Genomic DNA, 19,321 nt, shown 5'->3' on the forward strand with positions numbered 1-19,321 from the left:
AAACACAACACGTTATAAAGGTGGGCATTAATACAGTGCGAGGATGTTAGCCAATCACAGCAGAGGGTGTTTACTTCTGTTTCTAGAAGGTAACGCACCTTTCACTTCAGTGTTTTCAATGAAACTGCATTGCATGTCTCCAAAAAAAAACAAAAAACAGTTTTGTTGGTTTTTTTATGAATATTACTTGTTTGGAATCAGAATTTTAAACCAGACCATCATCATCAAACCAGATCTAATCTTTTAGTCAAAACTCTTACAGATCATTATATTGCAAATAGACACGTTAACTGGTGATTAGAAATATGAAAGAACTTAATCTCAAAGAAATATTTCTCAAAGCCATTTTAATTCATAGAAACATAACAATTCAAGGTTAACAGCATTTGTTCAAGGTTAACACTTTCTCAGTACATCTCTAGAGACGACGGCGTGGCTTTCTTCTTAAAAACAAAAAATCTCAGCTCTGTATATCAGTATGCAGGAGACGCTATCATACATCACAGTTTGACACCTTAAATAAATATCTTTTCGACGCATAAATGTCTTCCCTTTAGGCAGATACGCACTGTCTTTTTCCACTTTGCCGCATAAAAACAAGGTATCCTCAGAATTTAACTTCTGGGAATACAGAAATACACACCACTTGCTTATATCCGAATTCATTTCTTCTCTAGTCCTTTTTTTTAACGTTCAGTTCAATGAGAAATAAAATGAAAAGATTAAAAAAATACTTCAGAGAATGTGCAGTGAAAGTCTTGCTTCCCGTAGGAACTGCAATTGAAATAATCAACCGGTGGGTCCAAGCTCTTGAACAGTAGAACTCCAGCCAAATCTCCCATGAGTCTAGGACTCGGTTGAAGACTTTGTCTTCTGACTCTGTTCCAGCTCTTTTTTCTTCTTCATGGCAAGCTGTAGTTGCTTTTTGATAAGCTGGATTTGTGTTTCCAAGTCTGTCAGTTCCTGTACTATGGGGTTCTGGGAAAGGCCAAGCAAGTCGTTTCTTCCGTTCGATGTGGCCTGTAATGGAAGCTGTCTATTGTCCTGCGGGGACAGCAGCTCTTTACAGTGAGAACATTCCAGGTCATTTTGTTGTCCCTCTTGATTGGACAGTTTTCGTCTGTTGCAGTTGGAGGTTCCCAAAGAGTTCCATGGCATTTGCTGGTTGTTTCCAACATTGCAGCTTAATTGGGACAAAAATGAAATTACAATATCAGTATTGCATGTTCATGTCAGTATTGCATTTTATTGCAGGACGCGATCATGAATACATTTTTCAAATATTTTAATGAACTGCCTGATCTGTTTCATAAAACTGGTCTGACAAAAAAATTATTTCAGCAATGCTGTAATATTGTGTAAAACCTAAGGTGGTTTATGTCATTTTTGAAGCTTAAAAGCTCCAGTTAAATGAAATGAAATGAAAAACAAGTGCAATGTTGCAAAAAAAAAAAAAAAAAAAAAAAAAAATTATATATATATATATATATATATATATATATATATATATATATATATATATATATATATATATATATATATATATATATACATATATGACTATATATATGACTATATATATACATATATATATATATAAAATGACAATGACATTATTTCTTGACTGAAACACACAAAGATATATATATATATATATATATATATATATATATATATATATATATATATATATATATATATATATATAAACATAAATTAAATTACTAATTTACTAAATTATTAAAACTCTTTTATATTGAAATAAAGTTGAAATAAAATAAAATATGTACATTTGATGAAATACTTGAGAAAAACTGCATACATTTGCACTAAATTGCACTAATTTACTGATTTGTTTAAAGTTCTAAATTAAAATAGCACCAAATGGAAATGTAAAAAAAAAAAAAAAAATCTAATAAAAATGAAAAAACTCATATAACTTAATTTCTAGAACTAAAATTTAATATAAAAGCTAATAAAAATAACTTCAAATACTATAACAGTTTATAAAAAGTCAAATTTAAGTAAAATATTTCTTTAAAAATGTCTTTAATTACTAATAATCTATCAGAAGTTTTCAGTATTTTAAAGAAAATATAGTTATAAGTAAAGCATATTAAAGAACTTGGTGTTGTTAGTGTGAGTGTAAACATAATGAAATACTGTTAAAGCTTGTAAGAGAAACTGTATCCTGTTTGATTCATATAATGTCAGAAAGATCATTTCATTTCGATTTTTTTTTTTTTAATATATAATGCACTGAAAAGTTTCCTGAGAATGACAACTCTTCAGCTCTTCTATTCAATGTTGCTTGAATGCTAAACATTATTTAACAGCTCCTTCGTCGTGAAAGCAGTTTACCTTTTCTCCGGTTTTGCAACTGTCTGTAATTTGTCTTCTTTGAAAGTCGGGTTAAGTGCTCGATGTAATCGCTGAAAAAACAATTAAATTGAGTGTCATTAAAGAAAACTAGCATTGAGAATTACAAAGTGAGTAATGAGCAAAACATTCCTTTAATGCTGCACTATAATTATCTGTAATAAAACCAGGAGTGGAATTGTGCAGATGAACTTACTTGACTGGTGTGGAGCCAGTACGTAAGCTGTGACGACTGCTGCATTCTGGGTATCAGCCAGCGATGGACGATGTGTTCACCCAGTGTGGTGAGGAGAGACAGGGCCACTCCAACGCACAGCATGACAAATAACCCTGAGAAGTGCTTTATCCCCATCTGTAACGTCTGAGGATGACAACAGAAAGTCAAGCTTAGAAGAGAGGAATAGTTCAGCCATAAATTAAATTTTGTCGGTTTTTAGTCACATAAACCCCCATATTCTTCTGGTTATTCTATAAGAAACAACACATTATTAGAATGACATGAGATTAGTAAATGATGACGAAAGCGAGATCTGAAAACAGAAGCAAAATAATAGAGTAGTTTTTTTTTTTTTTGTATTTGGATGTAAAAAAAAAAAAAGAAAAGAAAAGCTGTATCTAATCTAGATAGATGATAGTATTTCAGTAGTATTTTTAGTTGCTATCAGACTCACCTCTGTGACTGCAAAGCTTCTTTTACCGCAGGGTACAACCTTATACCACTTATCATGCAGCATGTCCATGAACCCATCAGATTTGTACTGACTGACCAGCTCAGAGATATTTGAGGTCAGAGGAGAGTTCTGTTTGAGCCCAATGCCATAGCCTGTGGACGGATGGGAAATATATTTCTGATCAGCATGTGCACAGGAGTTCATTCACTCCATAGCTTAGAAACAATAAGAAGTGAGAAGCATTCATTTACTGGCCTTCAATCGCAAAAGGCTTCCCCACTGTCAGCATCTTGCAGTCTGCATCAATAGACACTTCATAGTCTAAAAGAGCTTTGTCCATTATAAAAGCATCCAGCTTTTGGGGATCATCCCTGGAATAGCATCAAACAGTTTGCTATTATATAATAGCACATACATTTGCTACATTCAGACATTATTTTATCTATGGAGTTACAATGTAGTCACATTAAACTTGATAATGATGTTGAATCAGTAGAACCGCTAGAACCAAATAAATACACACTCATAGAAAGGAACAGAACACAGACAGTTAATAAGCCCAATTTACTACTAGCAGTAACATCCTTGTTTATCCTATGCAATTCAAAAAGTATGTTATCTTGCACAAACACATGCTGGATTGGTTTAAAAGGAGAGACCTGGCTAACCTCCTTAGGAAAATATTGCAAATTTCATCTACTTCTCCTGAAATCTATTCATTCTGCCCTGCTTGAAGGAATTCTACACTTTGGCAATATTTTGGAGTATGCGGTCTGATTTGAGGACTGCATCAAATCATGCGCCGAAGGTTGTGGAAACTCAAAAGAGGAGTTTTTAGACTTGCAACAGAGGATGTGAAAGGAGGAAAACCTCTTCTAAATTTAGTTAAGTGTGACCTGTCGATCACTCAAGTGACATCTGGGAACTTTTGGCACTAGCTTATTTACTTGGATCATAAAGTCTTTTCCAAAAAAAAAAAAAAACTTGAAATGTATACTTTTACTATTATTACATTATTACACACACCTATTAGTTAAAACATCTTTAGGTTTAAGTGCCCTTACCCCCAAAAATATATTATATTACTGCGCAACCTTACCTTGTTAATATTGCAGGTTAAAGCAATGCGTTTTTTAAATATAGCCTTAAATGTATTTAATTTAAACATTACACATCGGCTACATTACAAATTAAAATATATAACAATAAAGTATGTTTTAGACAAAGCTAAATGTCTATATATATATATATATATATATATATATATATATATATATATATATATATACAGAATATATTGGACAACAAATATATTTAGATTTAAATATATATTTTGCTATAATGATTGTTTGATATTTAAAATGTATACTTCGCATTGAGGCAGATCATGCAGTATTGTAGGAATATATATTTTGCATGTATTGTTCAGACCATTCCAGCAATGCATGTGAGTCAGATCATGCAGTGAGAAGGAATAAGTGTTTTGCATGTAAAACGGGTGTTTGGCAGCCACCCAGATCGTGTAGTGAGTAGGAAAGTGTGTCTTCAACACAGTCCAAACATTAGTCAAACAAGTCTATTCATTCCTAGTCTTGTACAGTGGAACCACATGGACTTCTATGACACTGCAAGAAGCCTAAAGCCATCAAAGAAGGACATGGTAGAGGGCATCCAGTAAATTAGTGCTGCTCCACTGATCGATACCACTTTGCAATAACGATTACGACTTACTTAAGATGATATATCCCATCAGGTGTTGTAGGGACATTATATCGTCTCATGTATTCATGCATCTCTGGGAAGCTTTTTTTCACATAGTCCTCAGCGCTGCTCTCCCGAACGGTTCCAAAGCGGAAACCTTGTGATGGATGGTGGAGCTTGAAAGGCAAGAGGACCGGTTTAATCAACCAGGAAGTGTGTTTTTAACCTCTAAGCCTGCCAGTCATATTGACATAATTTGAAAACGATAAGCACGAGTTACTCTTACCTTGGGATCATGTATACCTGAGAGTTGCTCGTAGGTTTTCTCACCGACCATTACAGCGGCGAGATTAGCCGTGTACGTTGAAAGGCAGAACAGACAGAATATGGCCCAGAGGTTCATGAGGAATCTGCCGGTCCAACACTTTGGTGGCTTAATGGCGGCAGTCCTGCCGAATAGAATTGCGTAGCAAACGTTTAACGCAGAGGAGAAAGAAAAGACACGATCCCTGTTCCTTCCCCTCGGAGTCATGCCGAAAGGGCTTTTCCACTCATACAAGGTCAAGAACACGGCCGTCACATGTAAAGACACAAATATTCCCAACCACATACTCCAGTGCAGGGGCCACATGAAGGCCCCGATAGGTGCAGCCGTGTCCATAGTCCTGACAAGGATTCCCAGACTGGTGGAGAAAAACGGGCTGGTGAAGTCAATGACCTGACTGCGTGCTGAGTTGATGCTAAAGGAAGTGACGGCCAGATGTGCCGCCCCGCTCATGAGGTCCCCGACCAGCCCCGTCCAGCGACCGTTCTTGTAAGCTCCATATTTCCCGTCTCCCACAATGTAGAGGTTGAAGTCAAACCTCATGTCCTCTGCTAGCTTCTCTAAAAGATCAATGCAATATCCGTAGCAACATTTTTTAAACTCCATGGGGACGCTGTCGTTGGCGCCTTGCAAACCCTGAAAAAGACTTTCCAATAAGGCTGTGTCATTTGTTAGGGGGTCAAGGCACAGCTGGCCAGCCGGGCACAAGCCTTCTTCATCAACGTCTCGGGTGAAGACAAATGGATGTTCTACCAGGGTGACGACGCGCAAGTGTAGACGTGAGGAATGCCGCCAGTCCGCTCCTCCCTGAGACTGTCTCTTATTAGGCCAGACACCGTAATCCATTACCACTTTGCCTTGCTTCCAGCTGCCGAGACGTGTCCACATGGGCTTGCCTACTGGGTCATGCTGGAGATTCCAGATGAAGGTATGGCTTTCAGAGATGATGATAGATTCCTCTTGAATATTGATGTAGCCACTCAGGCCGTCAAAAGACGTGTTGGCCATGTATCTAAGAATTAAGAGAAAATCATAAATCAATTAAATCCACAGAAGTATATACAATCAAATTCTTTCTGACAAATGCAATATCAAACCAAAATGAACCTGATTTACTTTTATAGCCAAATTCTCTGATCTAAAGGACCATTCACTCCAAGGACAATAACTACTGTATAACATTTGAATAATCGTTCAAATTCTTTGACAATAGAGAAGTGGATAAATCAGCGGATAAACATAACCTAACCTAATCTAAAAACTCATAGTAGCTTACCTAACACATTTTTTTTCTGTTTTATTTGAAATTATGTAGCAGTACAGAAGTGAAAAGTGCTTGTTAATGCCTTGTCATGTTGTCTTTAAAGTCCACATGAAATCGAAATTTACACTATATACTCTCTTAGCACACATTTGTAGACTTAAGGTAAACAATTAATTAGTCATTTAAAGCTGATATTATGGATTTTTTTTCTGTCAAAGTTTATATATACAGGTGCTGGTCATATAATTAGAATATCATCAAAAAGTTGATTTATTTAGCTAATTCTATTCAAAAAGTGAAACTTGTATATTATATTCATTTATTACAGACAGACTGGTATATATCAACATTTTTTACTTCTTTTAATTTTGATGATTATAACTGACAACTAAGGAAAATCCCAAATTCAGTATCTCAGAAAATTTGAATATAACTTAAGACCAATACAAAGGATTTTTAGAAATTTTGGCCAACTGAGAAGTTTGAAAATAAAAGTATGAGCATGTACAGTACTCAATACTTATTTGTGGCTGCTATTGCCTGAATTACTGCAGCAATGCGGCGTGACATGGAGCTGATCAGTCTGTGGCACTGATCAGGTGTTATGAGAGCCCAGGTTGCTCTGATAGTGGCCTTCAGCTCGTCTGCATTCTTGGGTCTGACATATTGCATCTTCCTTTTCCCAATACCCCACAGATTTTCTATAGGGTTAAGGTCAGGCGAGTTTGCTGGCCAATTAAGAACAGGGATACCATGGTCCTTAAACCAGGTCCTGGTAGCTTTGGCACTGTGTGCAGGTGCCAAGTCCTGTTGGTCAGCAGCAGGAAGCATGAAGTGCTCTAAAACTTCCTGGTATATGGCTGTGTTGACCTCAGAAAACACAGTGGACAAACACCAGCAGATGACATGGCACCCCAAACCATCACTGACTGTGGAAACTTTACACTGGACCTCAAGCAACATGGATTGTGTGCCTCTCCTCTCTTCCTCCAGACTCTGGGACCCTGATATCCAAAGGAAATGCAAAATCTATTTTCATCAGAGAACATAACTTTGGACCACTCAGCAGCAGTCCAGTCCTTTTTGATGCGAGACGCTTCTGACGCTGTCTGTTGTTCAAGAGTGGCTTGACACAAGGAATGCGACAGCTGAAACCCATGTCCTGCATACGTCTGTGTGTAGTGGTTCTTGAAGCACTGACTACAGCTGCAGTCCACTCTTTGTGAATTTCCCCCACATTTTTGAATGGGTTTTGGTTCACAATCCTCTCCAGGGTGCAGTTATCCCTATTGCTTGTACACTTTTTTCTACCACATCTTTTCCTTCCCTTTGCCTCTCTTAATGTGCTTGGAAACAGAGCTCTGAACAGCCAGACTCTTTTGCAATGACCTTTTGTGTGTTGCCCTCCTTGTGCAAGGTGTCAATGGTCGTCTTTTGGACAACTGTTAAGTCAGCAGTCTTCCCCATGATGGTGTAGCCTACAGAACTAGACTGAGAGACCATTTAAAGACTTTGCAGGTGTTTTGAGTTAATTAACTGATTAGAGTGTGGCACCAGGTGTCTTCAATATTGAACCTTTTCACAATATTCTAATTGTCTGAGATACTGAATTTGGGATTTTCCTTAGTTTTCAGTATATATATATATATATATATATATATATATATATATATATATATATATATATATATATATATATATTAGTGGTGGGCCGTTATCGTTATAAAAAAAATATCGCCGTTAATCTATTCTCAAAGTTGGGTTGGGAGCTGGGTCTATACTAAGCAAGCTATGATGACTTTCACCTTTATATTTTATATAACCGACTGTCTGAGGCCAGCCTGAAAAGATGCTCAGGACAGTTGACGGGCCACTGCTGTGCATCGTCACGAAAGCTTATCTTTTTCACATGTTTTTACGCTTTACCGCTTGTCGATTTAAACATTAAAGCATCCAAAAATAAGACAGGGGAAAAGCTGAACGTAGTAGCTGGTTACTGGTGTTCGGTGCGCACGAGAGAGAGAGAGAGAGAGAGAGAGAGAGAGAGAGAGAGAGAGAGCTGCATATCACAGACAGCAATCAATTGTTAACAAGCTCCATATATATATATATATATATTATAACTGACTTTTAGTTTGTGTGCTTAGGATGCATCATGGATTCCCTGCATTTACTGCCGGCAAAGCAACACATAGTGAAATTCTAACAGTGTTTTAATTTTCATATTATTTTTATCTTATAAAAATATATTTTTTACTATTTGTGTACACCCCTAGTAGGAGGCACTATTACACATTTTCTTAAAGGGTACTGAATCTCTGGATTAAAATTTGGTGAAGAAGCAGAAATAAGCAGATGCATATGTAAAATACAGAGAGCATCAAGCATTAAAAGCATACAAATCAAAACTAATGCCTAATGTTACCGAATAAAATGTCTATCCAAGAAGTGATTTAGGACTGTGCAAGATTTGGGGATGTTGATGGAAGTGATCTACTCAATCCATGGGTTGAGCAACATTCTGAATCTGATCTGGATGTAGTCTTTGACAAAAACACAATTTTCTCTGCTTTTTTTGCTCAAAACGCTTTTTTTAAAGGGTTCATATAATGCTTTTTTTAAAGATATTTTTTTTTGTGTATTTGGTGTAACAAAATATGCTCAAATGCTTTAATGTAAAAAAAAAAAAACATTATTTTTCAAATACTGTACATTATTGTAGGTCCTCTGTGCCCTGCCTCTCTCAAACGTGTCCTTTTCTACAAAGGCCATCCTTCCAACAAGTGGAGTCTGCTTTGATGGTCCAGCTTACCTAGTGCATTGTTATTAGCTGAACACCGCAAGCACTCATCGGAAATGTAACGTCCCTTTCCATAAACGGAAGTTTCATCTTTCAAAATAAATATCAAGTTAATAATGTCCTTAGTTTTACCAGTTCAAGTGCGGAAGGGGAACAGAGTCCCTTGACAGACACAGTGATGAAGCAATGCGCAAAACTCTTAGTTTTTGCTATTTTTGGACCAAAATGTATTTTCGATGCTTCAAACAATTCTAGCTGACCCTCTGATGCCACATGGACTACTTTGATGATGTTTTTCTAACCTTTCTGGACATGGACAGTATACCGTACAGACACAGTTTCAATGGAGGGACTGAGACCTCTTGGACTAAATCTAAAATATCTTAAACTGTGTTCCGAAGATAAACGGAGGTCTCATGGGTTTGGAACGACATGAGGGTGAATAACAAAGCATACTTCCAGTAGCTCATTCAGAAGCACCATATTGTCATAGCAAAGTCAGAATGACCTCCTCGAAACGGTTGTCTATAAAATGCGTTGCTGTTCTGTTGTAAGTAATCTTAAAGATTCCTAAATGCAACTACTTCAGAAGGACAAATACCGTATTTTCCTGACTATAGGTCACACTTTTTTTCATAGTTTGGCTGGTCCTGCGACTTATAGTCAGGTGCGATTTATTTATCAAAATTAATTTGACATGAACTGAGAGAAATGACCCAAGAGAAAACATTACCATCTCCAGCCTGTAGACGGTAATGTTTTCTCGTTTCTTGGTTCTAAATAAATGAGACTTATAGTCCAGTGCGACTTATATATGTTTTTTTCCTCATCATGATGTATTTTTGGACTGACGTGACTTATACTCAGGTGCGACTTATAGTCCGAAAAATACGTTAAAGTGATTTTTTTTTTCTCCTAGATACACATCATCTCCCTGACATGACTGCTTCAACACTGTGTTACTGAAACCACACCTTCTTTCTTTGCGTGAACATTTGGGCGGCATTACGCAAATCTTCCCACACAGTGACGTAGAGATGTGGGGACGTCTTTGAACGAGCCGTTTTAGGGGGGCCTGGCAGTCTTAACTTTGATAAAGAATTTCTCTTTGGATTTAAGACTTTAGTCTTTGCAACTTTACAGATCTTCTTTATGCACCAAGAGCTTGAAAAACTCCAAAGAGAAAGGAAATTTTTTTAATTGCATCAAGTGTTAATAAAATGCTGGTGGTGAATGGAAAAAATGCTGGCTTGGAAAGAGTTAAAGGTGGTTGCACACCAGATGAGGAGTGCAGCACAACACCCCGTAGCTTTTAGAACAACTGACAAGCACACTACAAGTGGCATTACAAACAACGTTAATGTAATCACCAAACAGTCAAAAGTTCACTTGAAGAACGGACTAATTGGTATTGACGGGTTTGAAGTTTGGTGTTCTTCATGGAACCACAGGTGCTAATAATGAACTTTTAATTAAGAGTGGATTTTAGAACTGCATTTTTTGTTGCAGCCTTTACATGTGGAGCATGTGATGCCACTTAAACAACACAAATATTAAGTAATATCAAGCAGTGTGTCAAATTAAATACCTGGACAGAAAGGTTCCTGATGTGAGATTTTTACTCTTAAGTCTAGCCAGACAGTTTGTGATGCCAGGAATCAGCGCCAGTTCTGGAGACACAGTGGCAGCCGATCCCACTGCTCGTGCCACCAGCTCCAGAGCATCCTGGACATAATGATCCAGCGAGGGCTCACCCATGCCACCATGTGCAAGAAGGCCCATGGGTAGCCCCTCTGTCCGTAATTCCTCCACATTCTGAGAGTCTCCTATAATCCAGTGGCAATCAGGAAGAATCAGACCTAACTTCACAATGGTAGTAAAGATTCTCCTTATATCCCTGATGTCACATCCAAAGGTCACTATGGTAGATGTTGAGTCCTTGATGGACTCCAGCTGAACTTGCAGGGACAGTTGAAAGTCACTTTTGGAGCTGCTGTTGGTGGACAACTTGAGAACCGTCCCCAGATGAAATTTGGAGTTGTTATGGAGCAAGAAAACAAAGTCTGAAATGTTCATCTGTTGACACATCAAGAGACTGACATCAAACCAGTTGTTCATGGACAGCAGGGAGAAGATGAGATCTGCCTGGGAGGTTTGAGGGTTTTGCATGGCCATCTGGAAATGAAGAGAGTTCTGTTGAGAAGAAACAAATGTGGTTATCATAACAAAGTGATGAATGCATCTTTTAATACATGCATGGCCTTTTTATACAGTGCTTCTTGACAATCGACAGATTGGTCGACTACTCTTTCAGGCAATTTTCCATCTAGTTGATTTTACACACCTCTTCCTGTCTGCCAAACAGAGGGAAGGCATGAGTTTTAAGGTCAACAGATATTTATCATAATGCATGATTTGATATACAGGCTCTTTCTGTTTACATATTGAGTTTCTGAAGCAGAATCTCAGACGAGAAAAACAAAAACAAATATAATAAGATTTCCAACATAGTGTCCAAGTGAGTGTGCAATTCTTTGCTTCTGAAAACAGTTACTTTAAGCGCTCTAGGGTTCCATTTGTGATGCATGGAAATAGAAATGCCTCTAGAGGGGCAGCATTTCAAACTAGTTTCAAACATTTGGAAGTTGATGAATCCTCTGAAAATGGTCAAATCAGGCCAATTTTTGTTTATCTGTTCAATTGGCATCTTCAAATGCTTTGAACTAACATTCATTACTTACATTTGACTGCATCATTTTACTCTGTCCAAAAACAAAAATACATACAATTAACCACAGTTATCTGCTTATTTTTACATTTTAGGAAATATAGGTCAATGGACCAAAATACTAATTTAATTGTTTTATTAATCAGTTATTTGAGATGGACATTAACATGACCAGGAGCAGTGTTGTCAAGTCTGCAGTTATTTTTATTTTTTTAAATTTTTTTTTTTTACTACTGACACTGTTTGTTTTTTTTAGTCCATGGGAAACTCTCCCTGGAGTGATTTTGGAGTGATTTTGATTAGATGGTCCCCCCAGAACGCAATTGGACTGGTTTTGTTACAAATACCTGTCAACCCTGACCAGGAGTCAAAAGGGCTCTTAACTCTAATGAGTCTCAGGCATTCCCATCAAAATATGGATGTAGATCGATTTCAGATATAGAAACATTACCCAAGGACATCCAGAAACATTAAAGGGTTAGTTCACCCAAATATTAAAATGATGTCAATAATAACTCACCCTCATGTCGTTCCAAACCCGTGAGATCTCCGTTCATCTTCTGAACACAGTTTAAGATATTTTAGATTTAGTCCGAGAGCTCTCAGTCCCTCCATTGAAGCTGTGTACTGTATACTGTCCATGTCCAGAAAGGTAAGAAAAACATCTTCAAAGTAGTCCATGTGACATCAGAGGGTCCGTTAGAATATTTTGAAGCATCAAAAATACATTTTGGTCCAAAAATAAGAAAAATTACAACTTTATTCAGCATTGTCTTCTCTTCCGGGTCTGTTGTGAGTGCGTTCATGACACTGATGACGTGTTTTCTGGTGCGCCCAATAACAAAGATACCACGTCAACAGCATCAATGCAGTGTTTTGAACACGCTTTGTTATTTTTTGACCAAAATCTATTTCCGATGCTTCAACAAATTCTAACTGACCCTCTGATGTCACATGGACTACTTTGATGATGTTTTCTTACCTTTCTGGACATGGACAGTAGACTGTACACACAGAGAGGTCTCGGACTAAATCTAAAATATCTTAAACTGTGTTCAGAAGATGAACAGAGGTCTCACGGGTTTGGAATGACATTAGGATAAGTTATTAATTACATAATTTTAATATTTGGGTGAACTAACCCTTTAACTATGTGAGGTCTGGGATCTCAATGGGGGGAAGTCGTGGCCTAACGGTTAGAGCGTTGGACTTGCAATCCAAAGGTTGTGAGTTCGAGTCTCGGGCCGGAAGGAATTGTAGGTCGGGGGAATGAATGTTCTGCACTCTCTCCACCTACAGTACCACAACTTAGGTGCCCTTGAGCAAGGCACTTAACCCATAACTGCTCCCCGGGCGCCAGAGCATAAATGGCTGCCCACTGCTCCGGGTGTGTGTTTATGGTGTGTGTGTGTGCACTTTGAATGGGTTAAACGCAGAGCACCAATTCTGAGTATGGGTCACCATACTTGGCTGCATGTCACGTCACTCACTGAATGTTTTAATAATATAATAGCATGACATTGTCCTGCTAAGGAAATTAAGACCTTAACAGACACTGTCAGATGTTTATCTGATCCATTTAATTTCCCCTGATCAGGAAATCAAATAGGAACAGATTAAGGAGGGTTGGGTTGCCATGAGATCTAATTGGTCTAACCAGCGGGAGAGTAATAAGTACCACTAACAGGTTAAGAAGAGACATTTAGAGGTTTCGAGTGTCTACTTCATCTGGAGTATGGTTTATCTTGAGGGAGCAATGATTTGCAAGCTGGGATACAGCCAGATATTACTGCTGGGTCATAAAAAAGCACTGGAGGGTGATACAATTATCTGCATTTCCAGCCGTTTTGAAGATGAATGTATAAAGATGGGTGATTCGATACACCACAGTTCTTCAGGCCTGTCGAGAGGAGCTTGATGGACCTTTGGTTTGTCTTCTCATAACCTTGAAATATCCCAAAAGGGATTGAGAATGAAAAATAATGAAACCACCAATGTTGTGGAATAATACAGTTGTTTTAATTATCCTTAATAATATAGACATCTAATTGTCGCCTATGTTACAGTGGAAACTATTAAGGTTACTTTCTTCATAACATAATTATATTGTTAAAAATCAACAGAATTTGACCAGATTGGCACAAATAAAAGCAAAAGATTCATAAAATAAATAAATAAATATTTGGATGCAGAAATAAAATCTTTAATTTTTACTAAGAGACCTAAATATACTACAGTATATAGAGTAAACATGTATTGTGTTTTTATGATGCCTTGGTGATCAATTATAGAGTCCTGTATTCCATGTTATTAACAGTGTAGTCAACAATTCATTGAACTGTTAACTCCAAAATGAATAGGTCCACTGTACTTGAACTGAAGATAAATAAATAAACGACAATGCTTTTCCATTTGGACAGTTTTGCTGCTGGTGTTTTCTGATTCATTCATTCATTCATTCATTAAAAAAGAAATCGGTAAATCAGAAATCAGTAATGAGCACACTGTGATACTAATTGCTATCTGGACAGATAACAGACACTGATTCTGAGCTCACAGAGGAATCTGATGAATCTCACATGATCCATGTGAACAAGGAACTGACCAGAAGATGGTGCTAACTTCTAAAGATCGGATATCAAACAGCTCAGGCCTCAGGGCATTCAGAACAATGCAAACAGCTAGATGTGTCATCATTTATTTATTTATTTATTTTTGGTTCCACTATAAAGAACCAAGTGAAAACACATATTTATTTGAGAAGCAGCAGGTTGCAACAAAGCTTTGAATCAATGATTTTCATCATGCATTCATTCTCTCTGTAGTGTATTGTTTATAACCCCCCCCCCCTAAAAATAAAATCCTTAATAACTACCGGTTGATCATTCATTTATAATTCCAGTCCAGTTCCTCAGTTCCAAACGTGTCAACATGTGTCATCTAATTGAACTTTATATAGCAGACTCCCTCAACATTAAATAAACTGAGCTCTCCAGAAACTATACAGTAATCTCAGTGCTGTAAATGTAAACATTAATATAATATTTTTATGAAAATAAACACAATGTTGGACAAAACATGTGCAACAACTTCATCCTGTCCTTAGTTTTGTCAAATTTAATTTCCCTCCCCCTTTATGCCATCAGACTGCAATTTAGAAAATATAAGCCTATAACGTTATAATAACCAAGTTACGAACTTATGAAATGCAGAAACATTAAGTGTATTCATGTGTATGTTATTTTATGTTAATTTTATAATAATATAAACATTTTACAGCTATGTCATTTAGCCATATAATTATTTTTGTTACAATTATTTTAGCTCACGATGGTGACAATCACATTTTGGATTTTGATATTCAGTTTAAAATCATTCCATATGATCAGCTCATTCTTAATTTAAGATAAGTCAGTATTTGTAATATGTATTTGACAAACAGTATTTTTTTTGCACCTGACACACATGGAGTGATCACAAGCTAAAACACACATGTATCTGAGAAGCAGCAGGTTACACCAAAGCTTTGAATCACTGAGTGTGATCATACATTCATCCTCTGCCTGTAGTGCATTGTTTAGAATGTTTAAAAAACCTCAATAACATAGTTGATCATTATTTCATACTTACAATGCAGTTCCTCAGTTCCAAACGTTTCAACATACTGTATGTCCTCTAATTGTACTTGTTGAATTTGCAGTCCCTCAACATCTACATTTCTAAATGAAAGAAACTGAGCTCTCCAGAAATACATTATATGCAGCTGCAGACCAGAACTGCCTCAGGGCTGTAAATGTAAACACCAATATTTTCAGGAAAATAAACACACCTGACTCTGGCGTTTAATTTCGCTCTGGACGACGCTGATGACTGGAATCTGTAGCGTCGTGGCGATAAATTCCAACTTGACCAGTTCGTCCCTGTTCTGTGGGAACGCGATGATGGCGGAGACTCCTTGCACGACGACCGTGTGGCAAACACTTTGCAGGAACGACGCGGGGTCGCCACAGGCAGCCGTAGATGAGGAGGAAAAGGAGAAAGCAGGTAATTCCCCCAGTCCTGCTTCCACGGCCATGACTATCTCAAGGCTGAGGTTGTAAGGTAAAAGCCCCGCCACTCGATTGAGAGTCTCTGTAGCGAGCAGAACAGAGTCTCGAGGTAGAAACACAGCGTCCGGACCCACTTGTTTGAGTGCGCTTTTACTTTTGAAGGCCTTGTGGGGGTTATTCGCTGAGTTTTTAGTCCTAATGCCCCTCCAGCCTTGTTCGTGCCTACTTTGGGTGGTCGCGTCCCACTGTTCCCACGTTTCTCTGTCTGCATCCCAGTCCGTGTCTCTCCCTCTGAGGGAATCCAGCCTGAACACTCGAGGCTGCAGGTGCAGAGCTCCGACTCTCACCGTGTGTCCGATCCTCTTCAGAATCTGACATGGCTGTGGATGCGCCAGAGATGCTGGGGGAACAAGGAGCATTATCATAGCGCCTGGCGCAAGTAAAGAGAGCCACAGCAACCTGCCCAGCGCACCCCAGATCCAAGAGCCCGGCATTACTCCAAACAAGCCTCGGTTAAGCTCTGGAAACGACGGGATCCGTGTCCACAGCGCGGGATAGATGATGGATCACCGGTGAATCTAGACGCAGCAAAGTTGCGCTCCTCTCCAACAGGCTTCTGAGGGATCGCCAGCAGTGCACATGTCCAACGCGGCTCAAAACACTCGTTGCTCATCTCAAAAGCGTGCATGGACAAAATATTCCAGAGGGTGTTGTTTTTACGCGCTTTCCAAACAGGTAAAAAGGCAGCCACTCAAATGCAAAGTGACTGTAAAAACCCAAAAGCGCTTCTGTTCTCCAGATCAACGTAAAGGAAGTCCGTGGATATGAAACACAAAATACAAATTCCATTTAACTTTATTATTGCATCCAAACCTGTAATCCATCCTCAATTTGATCATGAAAAATCCCGACGGATCTCCAAAACTGTACATAATTTATTCGCAAGCTATGTCAAAACAGAAACGAGTGTTTAAATGGCTTATATTTGCAGTTTAAACATATTGCGCAGACAAACTCCCAGAATGACACTGGAATAGTGCAGATTATTGCACTGGCTGTGCTGTGCGTTTAACCCGTTCACTGCTGCACTCTCACCTTTGCTATACAGTATATATATATATATATATATATATATATTTTTTTTTTTTTTTCTTAAGGATATATACACAAACAAATAACAAAATAACTTTATTCTCAGCTTTATCATGCTGAGATCTATTTGATTTTATTTGATTTGATTTTATCTGCAAAGCATTTTTCACAACACAATTCAGATTTAAGTAGATATCACAAGAGTGAGCAAGCTAAAAGCAATAATGTGGCAAGGAAGATGATGTTAACACTCATGCTGAGAAAATATGTAGTATCTCCAATTTTCCTTTGATACATCACAACGCTTTATCGGTAATAGTAGCCAAAAGAAGTTACACACCAATTTTCATGACAATAGTTCTGATTTGTTCAAAAGTCTAACCTTTCTAAACTAGCAGTGCTGTCATTCTATCAGTGATGCAATCCTGAGTTACAGCCGGAGAGGTTGGATAAGAGGAGGAGCGTAACTCCAGAACAGTGCTGTCGGTGAGTGATGAACAAGAACATTCTGATGGCTGTTGTACCACATCACCACTGCCATGAATCTCACACATCATTCTTTTGTTGACACTGTGCAGCCAGACCACCGCTTGTCCCCTGAGGTCCAGGTGTCTCATAGCTTATACGGGTTAAACAGATGACCTTCTAACTTGATCTCATCAGAATTGAGAGGTATTCATATGCAAAATGTTCTAGAAAATACTTTATAGTAAAACGTCATTTGACATTATTATAAGATTACAATTATTAAAATGCACTTTTTAAAGTGTAGTTAAAGTGACATGGAAATGTCTCTCTTTATGTACACTTAAGTGACCTTTTATTTAATTTATATTATATTATCTACAAGTCCAGCCCCCCCCAATAAAAAAAAAAAAAGAGAAACAATACCAGTGCACATTCAATACAAGTAAATACTCTTCTTTTTCACAAGGGCCCACAAAGTTTCTGGCTCCGTTTTCAGCAAGGGTTGGAAGGAAGCCAATAAAAAGAGGATTCAAAAACACTGAGACTAAATTTGCATAAACAGTGCATGCATTTGCTGAGATGAACCCCTGTTTGCATGGGCATGAGTAAGTTAATCATGGCCATGATGTACTAAATTATTCCTTCATTTTAATTAAATAAAAAAGAGGGAATGTCTTCTTTACTTAAATTACAAAACAAATTCTTAATTCATGGCCATGATAAATAAATATGTTTTGTCTGCATGTCCTGTGTTGGGCTCCATGAAGCAGTCTAATTTGCCTTTTGCCAAATGACGAGTGTGTGTGCGTATGTGTAGTAGGGCTGTCAACGAATATTCTAAATTCGAATATGTATTCGAAAAAAATGAATTTCGATGGTGAAAATTAATATTCAGAAAAAAAAAATGTGGAAAAAAAGGCCCGTGGTAGTAGAGGCGTGGTTGTCTGCTTTGCGAGTGGGCGCGCCTGAGGGTTCAGGGACAGGTCACAGGAGTCGTGTATTTTTTAGAGTGAATATTCGAACGTAATTTTTGAGCAATTTTGACAGCCCTAATGTGTGTGTAAGTGTTTATTTATTATTTAAATAAACAGTTCTGCTGTCTTCTGAGCATGAAAATTGCTGGGCAATCGTGTACAATTTTGCTTGCTTAATTATAAAAAATAAAAACAATCATTTTTATACTGTTTATTGCATACCACCCTCATAAAAACCTAAGTGCATGATGCCCCTTCAAAAAAACATCACCACATGTAAGATCACTGGATATACTGTCTTTCTTGCATGCAGAACTGGATCATGGTCCTTTGAGGGTTTTGGCCATGGCTTAGAACCGCTGCCAGCTTCCCTTGTTCCCTTCTCTTTTCTTCTCTGCCCATACTCTCCCTTCCAGCAGCCTGTCACTCACACGAGATCACAACAATTAGCCAGCATGCACTGATTTATTCACTTCCGAAGTCCTTCTCTGTTTTTCATAATTCAAGAAGGAAGAAAACATATTTGCAATGTTTGCTTCATGGCTGAAATAAATAAATAAATAAATAAATAATAAATACATACTGAAAAGCAGCTTGCATGAGAACTCTTTCAAAATATGTTTTTTCATATATATATATATATATATATATATATATATATATATATATATATATATATATATATATATATATATATATATATATATATATATATATATATATATACCAGGGTCCCCGCGGGTCCTTAAAAAGTCTTGAAATGTCTTAAATACAATTTTCCATTTTTAAGGTCTGAAAATGTCTTGAATCCTGGAATTTTCCATATGAATGTCTTAAATTTCATGTGGGATCTTAAATTTCATGTCCGAC

At 37.5% G+C, this 19,321-nt stretch overlaps 1 protein-coding gene across 1 annotated transcript; it reads right to left on the reverse strand.

Annotated features, from left to right (window-relative positions):
* Positions 1 to 330: 330 nt before the first annotated feature.
* On the reverse strand, positions 331 to 16,836 carry grin3a (glutamate receptor, ionotropic, N-methyl-D-aspartate 3A). The gene is made up of 9 exons (XM_052608990.1): positions 15,698 to 16,836; positions 10,729 to 11,333; positions 5,038 to 6,088; positions 4,782 to 4,927; positions 3,306 to 3,421; positions 3,051 to 3,202; positions 2,576 to 2,740; positions 2,362 to 2,432; positions 331 to 1,183 (listed from the first exon to the last, which is right to left on the reverse strand). Exons 1-9 carry the CDS (start codon positions 16,409 to 16,411, stop codon positions 847 to 849), a joined length of 3,357 nt encoding a protein of 1,118 aa, XP_052464950.1. The 5' UTR covers positions 16,412 to 16,836; the 3' UTR covers positions 331 to 846.
* Positions 16,837 to 19,321: the final 2,485 nt, after the last annotated feature.

Source organism: Carassius gibelio, chromosome A10, assembly GCF_023724105.1.
Source record: "Carassius gibelio isolate Cgi1373 ecotype wild population from Czech Republic chromosome A10, carGib1.2-hapl.c, whole genome shotgun sequence".
NCBI lineage: Eukaryota > Metazoa > Chordata > Actinopteri > Cypriniformes > Cyprinidae > Carassius > Carassius gibelio.

Excerpts from the sequence above, each read along its gene's own strand:
- grin3a (XM_052608990.1), bottom strand. The coding sequence starts at position 16,411 with ATGCCGGGCTCTTGGATCTGGGGTGCGCTGGGCAGGTTGCTGTGGCTC. Across the intron at positions 4,928-5,037 it reads CAGGTATACATGATCCCAAG|CTCCACCATCCATCACAAGG; the intron begins GTAAGAGTAACT and ends TTGCCTTTCAAG. Across the intron at positions 2,433-2,575 it reads ACTGGCTCCACACCAGTCAA|CGATTACATCGAGCACTTAA; the intron begins GTAAGTTCATCT and ends TTGTTTTTTCAG.